The sequence below is a fragment of the Sceloporus undulatus genome, chromosome 2, assembly GCF_019175285.1.
Source record: "Sceloporus undulatus isolate JIND9_A2432 ecotype Alabama chromosome 2, SceUnd_v1.1, whole genome shotgun sequence".
NCBI lineage: Eukaryota > Metazoa > Chordata > Lepidosauria > Squamata > Phrynosomatidae > Sceloporus > Sceloporus undulatus.
In genome coordinates, this window is record NC_056523.1 from 268430356 (window position 1) to 268446550 (window position 16195).

Consider the following 16195-nt stretch of genomic DNA (forward strand, 5'->3'; position numbering starts at 1 on the left):
AGGTAGAGGACAGTAGAAAGAGAGGAAGACTATATGCCAGATGGATAGATTCAACCAGGAAGACCATGGGCCTGAGCCCACAAGATCTGAGCAAGGAACTAGAGGAAGGGAAGCTTGGAGATGACTCATTCACAGGGTCATCAGGAGTCAAGATCGACTCAAAAGGAGCTAACAACATCAAACATTTATTAGCTGTAAAGTCTGAGGTGTTTGTAGTAATCATAGCACTCTTTCTGTTTCAGATATGGTCCAAGATATAAAAAGGAAATTGAATTTTTCTTTGCGTGAAACCACAACTTTTAAAAGCTTATTTACCACAGGAATTTTTTGTTTGTTTTTTAGATCTTCTACTGTAATCATGTATGCAGGTTCCTTTAACTCATAATTTTTTTTTCTTTCAATTAGTATATTTCAGCAAGATAAAGCAAATGATTGAGAATTTTGCTTCCTGGCCACAAGAGAATAGTTTTTGTCTAGAACAAAGTACTTCCAATAGTTTAATGTACTGATTGTCTTCATTCCTAATGTGTTTAGTCGCTAAATTAAAAAGACTTCTAAAAATCTTATTTGTTGTTTATACTTTTGAAGTAAAGAAAATACCCATTGAGAGGAGTACTTTTCTTTATTTTTCATGAAAAAAATGCTTCACTATGATTGCTTCATTTCAAAGTAAAAACATATTACCATTTCTACAGTGGGTGGATAAATTATGATTATTGACATAGTGCATTGGTGAGATATTCTTTTCATCCACGAGGGAAGCAATCAAACCAAGCAGTTCCAGTTTCTGAAGAGGCAATTGATCCTCTGTGTATAGTTTGTTATATAAAATCCTGATTGATACGCCCAACTGAAGTTTTCCTTTAAGTTAAAATTTCAGATCTATTTTTTAAAAAAATATATAGTTTTTAAATGTCTATTTAAAGTTGAAAATATGATCAAGAAGGAGGAGATATGAATGGCACAAGATATGGTTGTACTTTGTATTGTGCACAAATCATTCTTCTGACTTGCCCCTTTAGCAATCTAAGTTTTAAGACAACAAACATCCATAAACCTGTATAAGGCCAGGGCACCATTTTAACAGCACTGCAAAGCCCCTTTGCCCATAAGATAGTATTCTGTATCAGTGTTTGAGAGAAATTGGTGAGCATATAATTGAATAACAGAGTTAGGATCATCCATACCTATGTTCTATTTATAGTGACAAATGCTGAACAGTGAAGAAAACTAACAGGAAAAGAATCAACTAATTGGAAATGTGCTGCTGGAGGACGCTCTGTGGATATCATGGACTGACAAAAAAAACCCAAATGAATGGGTCCTAGAACAAATCAAGCCTGAGCTCTCTCTAGAAGTGGATGTTTAAACTGAGGCAATTGTATTTTGGACATATCATGAGACAGCATGATTAATTGGAAAAGATTATAATACTTGTCAAAATGTAAGTCAGAAAAAAGAAAGACTGTGTTACAAGTGGATTGACTTAATTAAGGAAGCCACAGCCCTCAGGTTGCAAGACATGAGTGGGGCTGCTGATGACAGTGTTACTTGGTGGTCTCTTACTCATAGTGTCATAATAAGACAAAGTCAGTTTGATAGCAAATACAAACAACAACAAGATAGAGAGATGCATAGACATTTCTTGCAGATGTATCCTTTTGTCCCAAAAAGTGGTGTGGTTATTTGTTTCCTACTTTCCTTTGTGTTTAGGAACATGTGGAGACAAATGCCAGTCAAATGTCTGTATAGAAAAGTAGGAAAGAAAGCAGATGTGAAGAATTGAAACCACATCAGTGAAGTCATACAAAGTAGCAGCCTTTTAGATTGGGTGGAGCATGTTTCATCCCCACACCGCTAATTTCATTCAGATTATTTGTTACATATGGCATGCTAATGGTGGATTCAGGTGAAGCCACCCAATTTTTCTTCTTTTTCTTTCTCTTTTTCTCCAAGGTATACACATATCCTTTCTACCTTTTCTCCATGTATACATAGAAATCTGTACCAATTCAACTTTTAAAAAAAACCTTCAGTGTTTGTTAGTGTTTTAAAACCTAATTGATGCATAGGAAATGGGAGACTTCATGGGACGGAACTGAAAGGCACAGGGACTGCATCTGATGTTTTCCACGCCTGTGTATACAGGTAGCTAGGAGAGAATGTTGAAATGAACCACTTACTGAGCATGGCTTTATCTCATGGACCTACTATGTAGAATCAGTCCCACAACAACATCAACAAGTTACTTTTTGTGCATTAACTTTTTCTGACTACGGGCTTGGACAGATGGGTGCTTTGCATCAGCCTCGGCCCAAACTAGGGTGTGCGGGGGATGAGTGCTCAGCAACCCTACCGCACACCCTGGCCACCATCATTGTGCTTGCCCATCCATACGGGGGGGTGTGATGGTGACATCTGCATGGCCCAGCGCCATGTGGATGTCATCATAGTGTGCAAGCACGCCATTGGCACCCTGCATACGGTCTAAAAAGAACCCGCCACAAGCTGGTTCTTTTTTGGCCTCCTGGAGACCATGACATTTGGTCCCATATATTAGGACTTGAGCATCCACAGATTTGGGCATCCGTGGAACCTACTGTGGATACCATGGTTTTATGAAAACTGTGGCACCAAAACTAGCTTTTCTAGCTTCTGGGAAATAGAAAGTAATAGTCAAAATAGCACAAAGAAATTGGTGGCTGGAGATTAAATGTAGGAAATGTTTGATTTTGGGGACACGCTGCAAACCTTTGTAATTGTTTTATAAGGTGTTTTCAAAAGGAGAGAAGGAATTTCACATCTTGAGTAAAAGAAGGGAGAAACTGGGAGGTGTCCTCTGGAACTTCAGAAGACAGATTGGTCTTCTTATTACTAAGACTTCAGTATGATTCACAGTTTAGCAGAATGTTAACAGACTTGGGGAATCTGTTATGGCAAATCTTTTCACACTCTTTTGTGGATGCAAGTAAGATTAATGAGAAAATAAGTCTTTGTATTAAGATGTTCTCATATCTGATAAATTAGAGTACTGGTCATAACGTTTACTTACAGTGAGATTGTGCTGCTGCTTATTTGTAGACACTGGACTTTTGGAAAGAGTACTTGTAAAGTTTTTATTTATAAATAAATAGGCATGTGTTTGTTATTGTCAGAGAAGGAGTGGAGATAACATCCACTGGGGCAAAGAAATCTCCCTGCAGAGGTTATGTTTACAGATGCACATTCCACTGAAGGATGCCTGAAAGTGGGCACTAGGCTAGCCATTGTCCAGGTAGAAGACAACCTCGTGGTAACGTTTTCTTCAATTTATCTTTATTTTTCCTATCAGAGTGAATGACTCTTAGGTAGTTCCCAGAGTCCCACATTGGGAGAAATGTGGGGCTCCCAAATAGATATAAAATTTAAAATATATAAAATACTGTAGCAACTTGATCTTACATTAGAGAAAGCAAAGGGGTGAGCATGTGTTCAGTCCTGTTGGGGAGGGCTACACTATATCTATTTAGCCACTTTTCTGTTGTAATATGTATTCATTTTATTTATTCAAATAGTTATATCCCACCCTATGTCTAAAGATCTCAGGGTGTTACATAATAAAACCAACTTGACTAATATAAAATAGTATAAACAATTAAATTATCTTAAAAAGCTAAAACAAGTTAAACAATTTAAAATATTTTAAGAAAGATATTTAAATAGATTTAAAAAGGTAAGGATTAATTTTGCATAGTGCAAACTATTTGCCTGGTTGCATTTATCATTTACACCCAACTATGATGGGATCTTGATTTTAAAAAAATATATATAGTGCTTTTTAATGGATAGTAGATACTGTAGGGAGCCAGCATGCTATAGAAATTTGCATGTTGAACTAACTCTGGAAACCAAAGATTTAAGGGGAATTTAAGGAATAAAAGCAGTGAGATAAGTAAATGATTACCTGGGAAAAATATTTTTACAGTCTTTCAAGCACTCCATAAGCCTCCTCTGTTTTGCAAAAGAGAGTTATTCTTATTTATTTTGTGGGGCACAGTTATGACAGGTGATGTTTCACAGCAGAAATGTGAGAATGAAATGATGAAGAAAACTGGACAAGACTAATGTTGATAGATTAGATAATGATTTGGTGCCATGGAGCATTGGAAAAGGAATCTAATATCAGCTGTGAGGGAGATTGACATAGGCAGGAACATGACATTTTAAACAGATGTAATATTTGAAGTCTGACAGAGAGGTTAGGAAATTGACTGAAGTACAGTTAGTGCATTTAGAGTAATGGAATTTCCTGTCTCCTTTATAGTTATCTATTCTGTTGTACTAGTTTATCTATTTTAGTATAACTCTTTTACATCACAAACTATTTGTATGTTCATCCTGCAGCTAGTCACAATAGAGGCAAGTCTTGCCTGTTTAAGGTATTTCAACAAGAATATACCCTGTTTTCCAAGAGCAAAAGGCCTCTAAATGGCAGTGATCCTTTCTTACCTTGCCCTCTCTCCCAATAGCATCCCACTTCATCAAAACTGAAAATGATAAATTATGGCAATTGAGTGACTATGTGGAGATGTGATAAGATCTATTTGAAATAACAATCATCTTTACTAAGCACTCTCTTCCGACACATACACATCAGCCACCACCACCTTTGCATAAATTCATTGCCAGCTGAATTCTAGTATATAATTGTAGTGAGTGTTATTTTCCTTTTTGCTCACTGGAAACCTAAAGGTCGCTCTGCCGAAATGTAAGCAACTGATACTGTTACGCATAGGATGAATATAAATGTTGGAATGTGTTCTAAATGCTTGGATATCTCAATAAACTGAATGACTAATCTTATATGAAGGTAAGTGGTCTGAATTGCATTGAGTGTGGTTTACATTAGCTTAATAACATGAACAATAGCACATTGAAATTCTGAACAAACTTGATAAGCAATGTTCTTAAACAGAACAAAGAAAAGCATATTTCTGCATGCAGGATTTAAGATTGGCTATATATTCATAATACCTGTAACATATCATCATGAAAACTTGTAGGCCTTTAATAAGTTGATTTTATATTTATGCAGCTTATGTAGTCAGCATGGTATGGTGGTTTCAGTATTGGATTAGGACTCTGGAGATGAAGGTTCAAATTCCCACTTGGCCATGGAAACCCACTGGATGACCTTGGGTAGGGATGCCATAACCCGGTGGCCCCCGTGACAAACCCGCTTTTGGGGGGGCCGTCACGGTCCGGTTTGGCCCCCTGCCCCCGGCTTGGGGCCCACGCGGCGCCAACCCACCTTCCCCTGCCTCCCCGCGTGGCTGCGCCACCCACCTCCCCCTCCTCCTCCGTTGGGAAGCAAAGGAGGAGGCAGTGCGTGGGGGGGAGGGTGGCAGGGAGGTGGGGAGGGGGCGCGAGTGTGCGCAGGAGGCGCACCTCCTTCTCCTCCTCCTCCGTTCCAAGCCTCCCTTCCTTTCTCCCTCCTTCCTCCTTCCTTCCTCCTCCTCCTCTGCCTCCCAGCCCAGGCCCAAGCGGAGGAGGAGGCAGAGGTGCCTGCCTGGCTTGGTGCTCCCTGCGCATGCGTGTGCACCAAGGCAGCAGCCACTGGCAGGCAGCCACCCACCACCTCCTCCGCCTGGTGCGCCTCCGCGCTGGGCACTTCCTTGGGCCTGGGAGGCGGAGGAGGCTGAGGCGGAGGTGGCTGGCTGCCTGCCTCCTGCCTTGGCGCGTGGGCGGGGGGGCGCGCCAAGGCAGCCACCCACCTCCTCCTCCACTTGGGCCTGGGCTGGGAGGCAGAGGAGGAGGAAGGAGAGAAGAAGGAAGGGAGGAGGAGGAAGGAGGGAGGGAGGAAAGAAGGAGGAAAGGGGAGGAAGGAGGGAAGAAGGAAGGGAGGAGGAGGAAGGAAGGGAGGAGGAGGAAGAAGGAAGGAAGGAAGGAGGGAGGAAGGGAGGAGGAGGAAGGAAGGAAGGAGGAAGGGGGAGGAAGGAAGGAGGGAGGAAGGACAAGGAGGAGGAGGAGGAGGAGGAGGAAGAGGATAGTGATGATGATGAAATGAGCCAGCTTCTGAGGCACAACCAATGTAAGTTACTCTCATTTTTACAAACTCATGCACAGTGAAAAAAAAACTCAAAGTCCCTTGACCAAGTACACACTTTTGAGAAGTACAGTTGAATCCGAGGGCAAACCCACTTCTTGTTAAATCACCTTGACATATTCAGTGTGAAACCCAAAGAGTTTGGTTATGGAATAAGCCTCTGAAATATGCAAGAGATTGCCATGTTAAGTAAAGCCATGTTCAATGCCCAAATGTGCTGTTTGGAATGGGGGGAGGGGGGGGGTGGCCAGAAAGGGAAAGTCCATTTCTGTCATCTGTCTAGGAATAATGCCCAAATGTCCTCCATTTTGATCATGCCTAAGAAACATGTATTTATATTAACATTTTTTTTAAACCATCAAAGTTTTTCGTGTGTCCTCCATTTTTTAAAAAAGTGCCCTCCATTTGAAAATTTCGTCCTACAGTTGTCCTACATTTGTCCCGGTTTGGAGGTCCAGACTTATGGCAACCCTAACCTTGGGCATGTCACATTCTCTCAGCCTCAGAGAAAGACACTGGCAAACCTCCTGGATAATGGTTGCCTAGAAAACCCTATGAAAGATTCATCTTAGGGTTGCTACAAGTTGGAAATCCCTTGAAGGCACACAACAATAACAGCTTACATTAAGGAAAAGCTGCTTGCTGCTTGAGTATGTCCATTTGAGTACCTGACTCTTCTGTGCAACTCTTTTGTCTCTTCCCTCTAAATTAAAATAAAATTTTACAAAAATTATCCTCACAGCTTTTCTTTGAGATCAAGTAACAGTATTGGGTGAAGATTCCTAGGAGATTATCACACTGCCCTTTTCTGTCCTTCCCTCCTGGCCTAGGTGTGGGAGGAAGTCTTTTAAGCACAGATTTTTTCGCATGCCTCCATGCCCAGCCTGGAGGCAACTCATACGTAATCATGGCATCCCATAACCAATCTTGACTTCTCCCATACTCTGCAAAGAACAGGATGCCTCCGGCCTGGGAGCAGAGGCGTGTGATAAAATTGGTTCTTAAAAGTTTTCATGCCCTTCAATGTTTAGGAAGTTTAGGGAGTTTCATTTTTTCCTTCCAGTTTCTTTAGGTCAGGAGGGAAAGACGGAAAATGGCAGTGTGATAATCTTCCTAGTCATCAGACGTGGGGAAAATATCAAGAAAAATGGCATATGAGTAGAAAAACATATCTGAATGTAGATCTAAAGAATGTATAGCAGTGATCTGATTCAATGATAACATTTTTCATACCTTATTAGTGTATTGATTTAGTAAGAACAAGTTTAAACCAAGGAAGTAAAGCTTTTTAGGATGGGAAAGACTTTCAGAAACATCTGGACAGGAAGTGCAAAAACAGTAATTGCTTCTCCTGAGGATTCGTTTACCTCAGGTGAGTCTGTGGAGAAAACACATTCTTTAAAACTTAAGAAGGAAAGAGAGGAAACAAACTGACATGATGTGAGCTCTTAGAGAGGCAGCCTAACATTAAAGAAACTAGAAGGAAAAAATGAAACTCCCTAAATATTGAAGGGAGGGTTAGGATGTCTTCCACTCATTGACTAGAGTGGAGATTTATGTGGAAGAAAATAACATCTCTCTGTCATCAGGGAGGTATAGCTAAACAAATGGGAAATAGAAAATCAGATTCCTTGTGTGCATTTCCAAGGAACATGTTCTGATGAATGGATTGGTGAAAGGTTTAAATATTTTTCTCATGCATACAGCCTCCACAGAAGTTCACCTTCTTCATAGTGCCTAATAAAATTAGAAAAATTGATCATGTTATTTGTTGTTATTTGCTGCCAAGTTGACTTCATCTAATGAATGAGAGATCTCCAAGAGAGCAGTCAATTTCCTTGCTCAGGTTTGGCAAATAATGGGTTATTGCTTCCTTAATAGACTCAATTCACCTGGATTGTGGTCTTCCTTTTTCCCTGTTGTCTTCCACTTTCCCCAACATTATTGTCTTTCCCAAGAGATTACGAAAGCCTTTCATAATGTAGCACTGATCCTGTCATTATCCTGAAGCGGCATTGCATTAATATGAACTCCCATTAGTGCAAAATGCTGGGCAATGCCACTTCACTGATGGGACAATGGCAGAATCAGTGTGGCATCATTTGAAAGGCTTTTGCGCAATATCCAGATAAGTGCAAAATCGTCTGAAAGTCCTTCCCTGATTGTGCAGGAAGGATGGCCATGGACAGAACAGTGACGTTCTATCCCCTGTGTGATAATCCCCCCAATGAGTCACATAATATGATAGCCTCAGTTTAATTCTTTTGGCTTCCAGTGAGAGTTCAGGTCTGATTTGCTGCCCCTCAAAAGTTGCTGGAATAGTGACTTCCTGAACAGATTGGGTAAAAATATTTTCAAGAATGGGGTTGTATGCTCTTTTAGTTTCGTCAGTGATTGCAGTGGGTGTAGATAGCTAACAAATTAGTAGTTACAGTGTCGTCTAAGACCACAAAACTCTAGATTCAAATCCACACTTGCATATCTAAGGGAACAGTTACTTCTGCAACATTAGCTTCATTCTCCCTAAACCCCCTAGATCTTCACTGGAGGGTCCTCCAATCCCCAGAAGTAGACTTGGGGCATGCACAGAAGGAATTGTCTGCTGGTAGTATTCATTCTGCTGGTAGAAAACATTGCTAGATACAAATCCTAACTGTGAAGTTAATCACGTGGCCCTGAGCCAGTCACTTTAATGTATCTCACAATTTACTGTGCGGGGAAAAAGTGGTAGAAGGAACCACAAATACTGATCTGATAAAAATTGTAAATATAGGGGAAAGCCCTCTACCCTATAAGGAAGTTATTTTTCCTCTCCCAGAGAATTTGCTTGTAATTTTAAGATGGCATGCTTACATAGGAATGAAAATAGTCATTTTTTAAAAGCAAGGGTGGGCAACTACATCTGGATGGGGGCCATTATATCTTGCAGTGCCCATCTGGCAGTCTACAAGAGCAAGTATCAATTTGCTTGAAGTGATCTGGTGTCACTTCTGGCAGCCAATTTGGCCATTTTTCTTTGTGTGTATGTGTTTTGGTGAGGTTTGGGGGGTCTTTGCAGGGTTAGGGAAGAAAAAACCCTGCATTATCAGGCGGTTTTGACCTGTTTGGGGGAGGAAATTGCCTGAAAATTGCCCCCATTTTTTAATTTGGTGGTGGGTCTGGAGACTGGAGAGTACTTCTGATTACTCCCAAAGGTTGTATTTAGGTGCTTCAAGAGCCACATGCAGTGCATGGGGATGCACTTTGCCCACCTCTGTTTCAGAGTTACTGAGAATTCTAGATGTAAATTAATTCTTCAATACCTAGCACCCATAGAAAACAATGAAAGGATCTGTCTGTTACTTCTTTATGGGAGAGAGCACCTGTATGCATGCACATGAATGTGTACACACATACATAATGTGTAATATGTTTCTTCATTTCTTGCTTTGGTTTAAAAGCACCTTGGTTCACAAATCTACAGTCTATACATAACCTAACGGCAGTTTGACTGTAGGCCTAGAAGTACAGACATATCTGATTAAGAGAAGTGTGTGTTTAATGAAAATAAACTAAAGAATGTAAACAAACAGGTATTCCACTGTTTCGAAGAATATTTCTTCAGGATTAAAGGTATGAAGATTTAAAAGTATAGAGTGAAGAAAATTTAGGAAGGCATTTAATCATAATAATTGTGGAAGGCAGGGATGCTAGAAGAGAATAAAATGGTAGAGATTACACAAATAGAATAAGTACTGTTAGAATCATAGAATCATAGAGTTGGAAGAGACCACAAGGGCCATCCAGCCCAACCCCCTGCCATGCAGGAACTCTCAATCAAAGCATCCCCAACAGATGGCCATCCAGCTTCTGCTTAAAGACCTCCAGGGAAGAAGACTCAACTACACTCTGAGGGAGTGTGTTCCACTGTCAAACAGCCCTTACTGTCAGGAAGCTCCTTCTAATGTTGAAGTGGAATCTCTTCTCCTGGAGCTTGCATCCATTGCTCCGGGTCCTAGTCTCTGCAGCAGCAGAAAACAAGCTTGCTCCCTCCTCAATGTGACTTCCCTTCAAGTATTTAAAGAGGGATATCATATCACCTTGTAACCTTCTCTTCTCCAGGCTGAACATGCCCAGCTCCCTAAATGGTTCCTCATAGGACATGGTTTCCAGACCCCTAACCATTTTAGTCGCCCTCCTTTGGACACGCTCCAGTTTCTCCACATCCTTTTTGAATTGTGGTACCCAAAACTGGACACAGTATTCCAGGTGGGGCCTGACCAAAGCAGAATACAGTGGCACTATTATTTCTCTAGATCTAGACACTATACTTCTATTGATGCAGCCTAAAATCGCATTGGCCTTTAGCTGCCACATTGCAGCATTGACTCATGTTCAACTTGTAGCCTACTTGGATTCCTAGATCCCTTTCACACGTAGTCTCGTTCAGCCAGGTGTCCCCCATGCTATATCTGTGCATTTCATTTTTCCACCCTAAGTGTAGTACCTTATATTTCTCCATGTTGAAATTCATTTTGTTAGCTTTGGCCCACTATAGAGCTGATAAAGGCCGGTTACAAACCGGCATTTGGGACGTCCAGAGGACGTCCCATTTTAAAAAAGGGGCATCTCTTCTAGATGCCCCTGGGCCTAATACGGACTCCGTCCGTACAAGATGGCGCCGGCCCTTCTACATGGCCGGCGCCATCTTTGCGTATCGGACGCTGAGCGTCCATACGCGTTGCATCCTTTGTGACGTAGCGAGTGCGCCCCTGGCGCCTCACTACGTTGCAAACGCGACTCTAAAAGAAGCTCCATTTTGGAGCTTCTTTTTCGGTCTGCACGGGAGCCGCGCCGTGTGGAGGCTCCGGCTCCCCCGCGGACTAACCAGCGGCGGCGGCGGCGGCGGCAGAGCACCGCAAAGCGGCGGTCTGTAACCTGCCAAAGACAAAGATGGACACATAAGTTGCATATGAAGAAGGTTACCTTAGGATCGTAATTTCATCTTCACTTTCTGAGTATTTTCAGGAGGGATGTCGAGTGGGGTCCAGCCGAACAACTATTTGGACATTGTGCAGACAACTACTTGAAACAGTTGGGTCAGTTTTTATTTTGTTATGTATTCTTCTCTGTAATCAAGTAGATATGTGTACCTGCTTCTATACACACAAGACTACACAAGTTTTTTTTTCCTTTACCTGAGCTACAGCTAACACAAAGGGCCAAAAGCATTTCTGTGAATGCATTCCTCTGTGCTGATGCTCTCTCCCATGTCACTCGGCTCCCACAGAAGTAGGAATGCAACTAAATTTATAGCTTCATATATCAATATATAAGTAACTATAAACATGCTGCTGTTGTGTGTATATACAGACATACAATCTCATCTACCAAGGTCCAAATCTGTTCCCTTATTGTGGTGTGGAGGTAAACCAGGTGTCTAGAATGCCAGAGAGTTGCATGCATGGTCTTGCAAGTTCTGACAGGTTGGCACAGTGTTAAACATAGACCCAGTAGTCTGTGTTTCTGCAGTCAGAGGTCCAGTCTACTTAAGTACGGAAGTGCTCTTCACCAGAAGATAGGCTGCCTGCCGGTTGACAAATTAGCCACAATGACTACGAAAACACCAACAGTATGGAATAGTTGCAGTGTACTTCAGGGGAATTAGTAGCTTAGTTAACAAAGTAGCTGGAGGGCAGCTACTATTTACCTTTCCTGTTGTAGGCAGGCACATACAGCTACAATATGATCACCTAGACTAGTGCTATATAGTATTCTATTGAAATTTTATTACTTTGTTTACTGCAGGCATGCTGACATAACAAGGCACAAAAAGTCTTGTGTTTTTCTAGCCCTCTTTCTCTATCCTCTCAATGCCAATGCTATTAAAAATATTTCAGTTAGACATGGGACAAGGAGGGAAAGGCAGGTACTAGGCAGGCATAAAAAGACTGTCAAAATGATCTTCTGTGTCAGCGGCTTTGCTAACTGAGGTATGCTGTATTGGTATTGAAGAAACCATAACATCTTCGTGGTTAGTGCATGCACATGCATGTAGCTGTTTTGGTGGTGTAACCCAATAGCTTCCTAGTAGACAGACAGGATACTGTTTACTCTATCTAATTATTAAATAATAATAAATTCTTCTTCTTCAACTTATAATTAGTAGTTTTTACATCTTTGCATTATCACTTTCCCCTGTATTTTAATTGCTTTTGCATTTTCCTATTTTATAAATCATTCTGTGAACTTCTACTGAAGAGAGGCATAGAATATTCTATACTCAAGGAGTAAAATAGTGCAGTTGGATTTGAACAGGGGAAGCTTTCATGTAATACAATTTGAGAAACACGTAGTCAAAGAAAGACAAAGAAAATGGCCTGTTTTTCATTACAAGAAGAATAAAGTAGGTCAGCCAGATTTTTGAACCCAGTTGAACAACACATAAAATCCCATCAAATCATCTTTGGGTTTTAAAAACAGTGGCATTCTTTCATAGGAACTATAGTCTCGAATTGCTGCATTCACAGTTCTGGGGCACTCAGCTCCCGGTTTTCCTTGGCTTCAAGTGAAGGTTAAAACAAGGAAACACTGGGGGGGGGGGGATCCAGTAATCTCTGCCCTGAATCCTTGTAAATTTTTAATTTGTCAGCTTTCTTTTGCATCAAGGAGGGAGAAAGGTCGCTTTACTGGAAGTCAGAACCTGCCCTGTGAGTCCCTCCTGTGCCTTGTTTGTTTTGCCTTGTAGCTTGGCATGTGGAGGGGTGGTTTGCTCTGAGCACACAGCACAACTCTGGAGCGATGCCTGCGATGCCAAAGTGCCTGGCTTGGGCTGGCTTTCCCCTCCCCTCCCCTCCTCTCCTGCCTTGCGTCCCTCCCCTTCCCTGGAGCCAGCAGCAAGACAGCTGGGTTTGATCAGAAAGCACTTCCAACTCCAGCCTCCCTGGAAGGGGAAACTTTAGCGGGAGCAGCAGGAGAGGTCTGCCTCCTTCTCCCTCCGCCTCCTGGCAGGATCTAGCCTGAGCCTTTGGGCTGGCGAGGGCTGACGAAGCTCCCCAAATCTTTCCCAATGCCCCCAACTCCTTTGGGAGGGGGATGCCTTTTCCAATCTAGCTGAGGTCTGGGAGGGAGTGGAGCCCAGCTCTCCCATGAGGAGCCAGAGGAGCCTTCCAGCCTGCCTGCGTTTTCTGCAGTCTTTGAATGGCTATCTTGCAGCAATGGATTGTCTGTGAATCAGCAGCCAGGCTTTGCTGGGGGTGGGTTTGTTTAATTTTTTGTCAGTGTCTCTGCCTGTCTTTGGGAGACCCTGTGCCTTGTTAAATTTTAGGCTGCCTCAATGTTGAGCGAAAATGGCTGTCTAGAGCAAAATGTGCCAGGCAGGGAAAGCCCTGAGAAGCAGAGGGTGCTGAGTCTTCTGGAGCGAAGCTTGGAAGCCTTTAAATCCATAGGAAGCCATCAAACCCTGGAAAGTCTCATCATGAATTCTGGAGTTGCCCTGAAATATGGAACTGACTCGGCAGAACTGAGTGAGGTAAGTAAGCCCCCTTGGGTGCCCTTGTTTGCTCATGCTTCTTGGAATTTGCTTTTGAATTAGAGAGTGCCTCCCTTTCTGGAGTGTCCTGTCTGGAGGCAGTGCACTTGGAAATCAAGGGATGTGGGTCCCTTGCTCTGACTTGCAGTGCTGCCCAGGAGGTGATCGTAGACTTACTGGTAAGGATAAAGGTTGCAGCCACACTGGAGAAATAACCCAGTTTGGTACCGCTTTAACTGCCCTGGCTCAAGGCTATGGAATTCTGGGAGTTGGAGTTTGTTGTGGGGCCCAGAGCGGACGGGTTATTTCTCCAGTGTGGATGCAAGTGGCGCAATGCAAATAGGAACAACTAACTGTACAGAGGTTCCATCTCCCTGCCCCCCTGCATCCTGCTGTAAGGAATCCCACGCTTCCATCTTCCCAGGGCTGTGTTTTCCACACAGCATTCCTTTCTGCAGTAGGTAAAATAGTGGAGAGAGATCCCAGTTGAGATCAACCATATGGTGGTTAATTTAGAATGGGGAATAAAAAAAACTCCAAATATTAAGACAGCGGCTTCGGCAAGAAATCTTGTGACACAGCTGATTATATTAATGCATGCACACTCTGGGGAAATGTACAGTATATAATGTTTCCTGGCAGAAGAAAGTGTGGCTTTAATAGGAAGAACTGCATTTTTTTTCTTTAGTAATTGCCAATTGAGATTGCCTTTGCTGTTAGATTTCTGGATGCCTGACGGTATTTCGTGACTGAGGCCAAAATCTTGGGCACGATTTGGAATCAGTCCAAAGAACTTGGTTGGACTTACAGTTAGCCCTCAGTATCCACGGATTTTTTATCCATGGATTCAAGCATCCGCTGCTTGGAAATATCTTTAATATAGATAAATTCCAAAAAGCAAACCTTGATTTTGCCATTTTATACAAGGGACACCATCTTACTGTGCCATTGTATTTAATGGGACTTGAGTATCCTCAGATTTCAGTATTCATAGGGGTCCTGACACTAAATCCTAGTGGGTACCAAGGGCCCACTGTATTTCTGAGTAAATCTGCATAGAATCAGGCTTCATGTCATTGTAACTCCACTTTTGGTAACCTTTGGAATGTCATCAAGCTTTTACCATTATTTGTAGGAAATGGCTTGGGATCTTTCAAAGAATACAGATTTTAATGTCCATATTAATAGCTACCATTTATACCAGCCTTCAGAATGGATAGTTTTGTATATGTGATCTTTAGTCTTTTTTTTAATGTTGTGTGCATACAGTATAAGATAATGTTAGAAGAAGAGAAGGTAGAAGGTGATAGAATTACAATTTCAGGCTTTTGTTCAGAGCCAGCAATGAAAAGAAAAGAGTACAGACCTGAAATGTAAAGGCACCACAGAATCAAACCTGCATCCTTTCAGACTGGGAACGAAGGGAAGAATGGGATGAGAGGGGATATGAAGATAGATGAGTGCCCATTCTGTACCATGCACTTATTCATGTAATACATTATTCCTAAGCCTTTATTTTACAATAAAAATTAATTACAGCCTTTGATTTTGAAGTTCTTAAAACTTGTCTGATCAGCACAAAGATACCAGGCGCTTTTTCAAACAGTGATACTTTGCTTCAGAATTTCTGGCCAAACCTTTTCTTCCTGCATGACACCGCTGTTAAGCAGAATTCAGTTTACTGGTTCTTTCTTTCTTTCAGTATCTCATAGTAATTTAAAAGCACATTTTGTACTGGATTTAAAATATGACACTTACTGTACAAAACAACTACAAGTATTTAAAAACTGCGTCTTGGCATCAGTATAGCAGTTGTGAGGGATAACGTTCAAGTCTGACCTTGATCATAAAGGAATGACTGGAATCCTAAATTCTTGCTCAGAAGCGGATGGGCCCAGATTAGATTTGTTGTTGTTGTATGCTTTTAAGTCATTTTTGATTTATGGCAATCCTAAATTGAACCTATCACAGTTTTCTTGGCGAGTTTTATTCAGAGGGATGTTACCTTTGCCATCCTCTAAGGCTGAGAGAGTGTGACTTTCTCAAGGTTGCCCAGTGCATTTCCATGGCTGAGTGGGGATTGTAACTCTGTTCTCTAATGTGGTAGTCCAATGCTCAAACCCCTAACACCACTTGTCTCTCCCCAGGTTACATAATTTACACTAAATCCTGAACACATTTGTATGTTACACAGAACTTCTTTATAAGGATCAGTTTTTGAATGCTGCAAGCAGGTTTCTTCTCTCCAGTTGATCCATTCATTACACATTGCTCTGGCCTTTCAGAAATGATTCCCACTGTGTAGTCCATCACCACCAACATCCCTAATAAATGATCAAGGAATCATTGTAACAGTGGTTTGTGCCACTGCAGATAAAGTAGAATTCTTTTGCTGTTCAAACAGGACAGAGTATCTTAGTTCTGATCCATTTAAACAAAGAAATTCCTTAAAATACATATGATTACAGGTTTCAGTGATGAGTAGGCTTCTGGACAATCCATTGTCAGGAATGATGAAGAGATTGTACAGCTCTGGCACAGGTATGACAACTGCTTTGTCAGCTGTAGGGACCAATCCCCAGAGCACTAGTTGTATTTTT

General features: G+C 41.8%; 1 protein-coding gene across 2 annotated transcripts in view; it reads left to right on the forward strand.

Annotated features, from left to right (window-relative positions):
* Window positions 1-16195, forward strand: part of MCC (MCC regulator of WNT signaling pathway) — a 322683-nt gene that overhangs the window by 63827 nt on the left and 242661 nt on the right. The window contains exon 1 of one of the 2 annotated variants that reach the window (XM_042448794.1): window positions 12976-13595. The exons of the other annotated variant lie outside the window; for it this stretch is intronic. Coding sequence (XP_042304728.1) covers window positions 13401-13595 — 195 coding nt within the window. The 5' untranslated portion in view covers window positions 12976-13400. Of the gene's footprint in view, window positions 1-12975; window positions 13596-16195 lie in introns of those variants that run through there. 2 annotated transcript variants of the gene reach the window in all.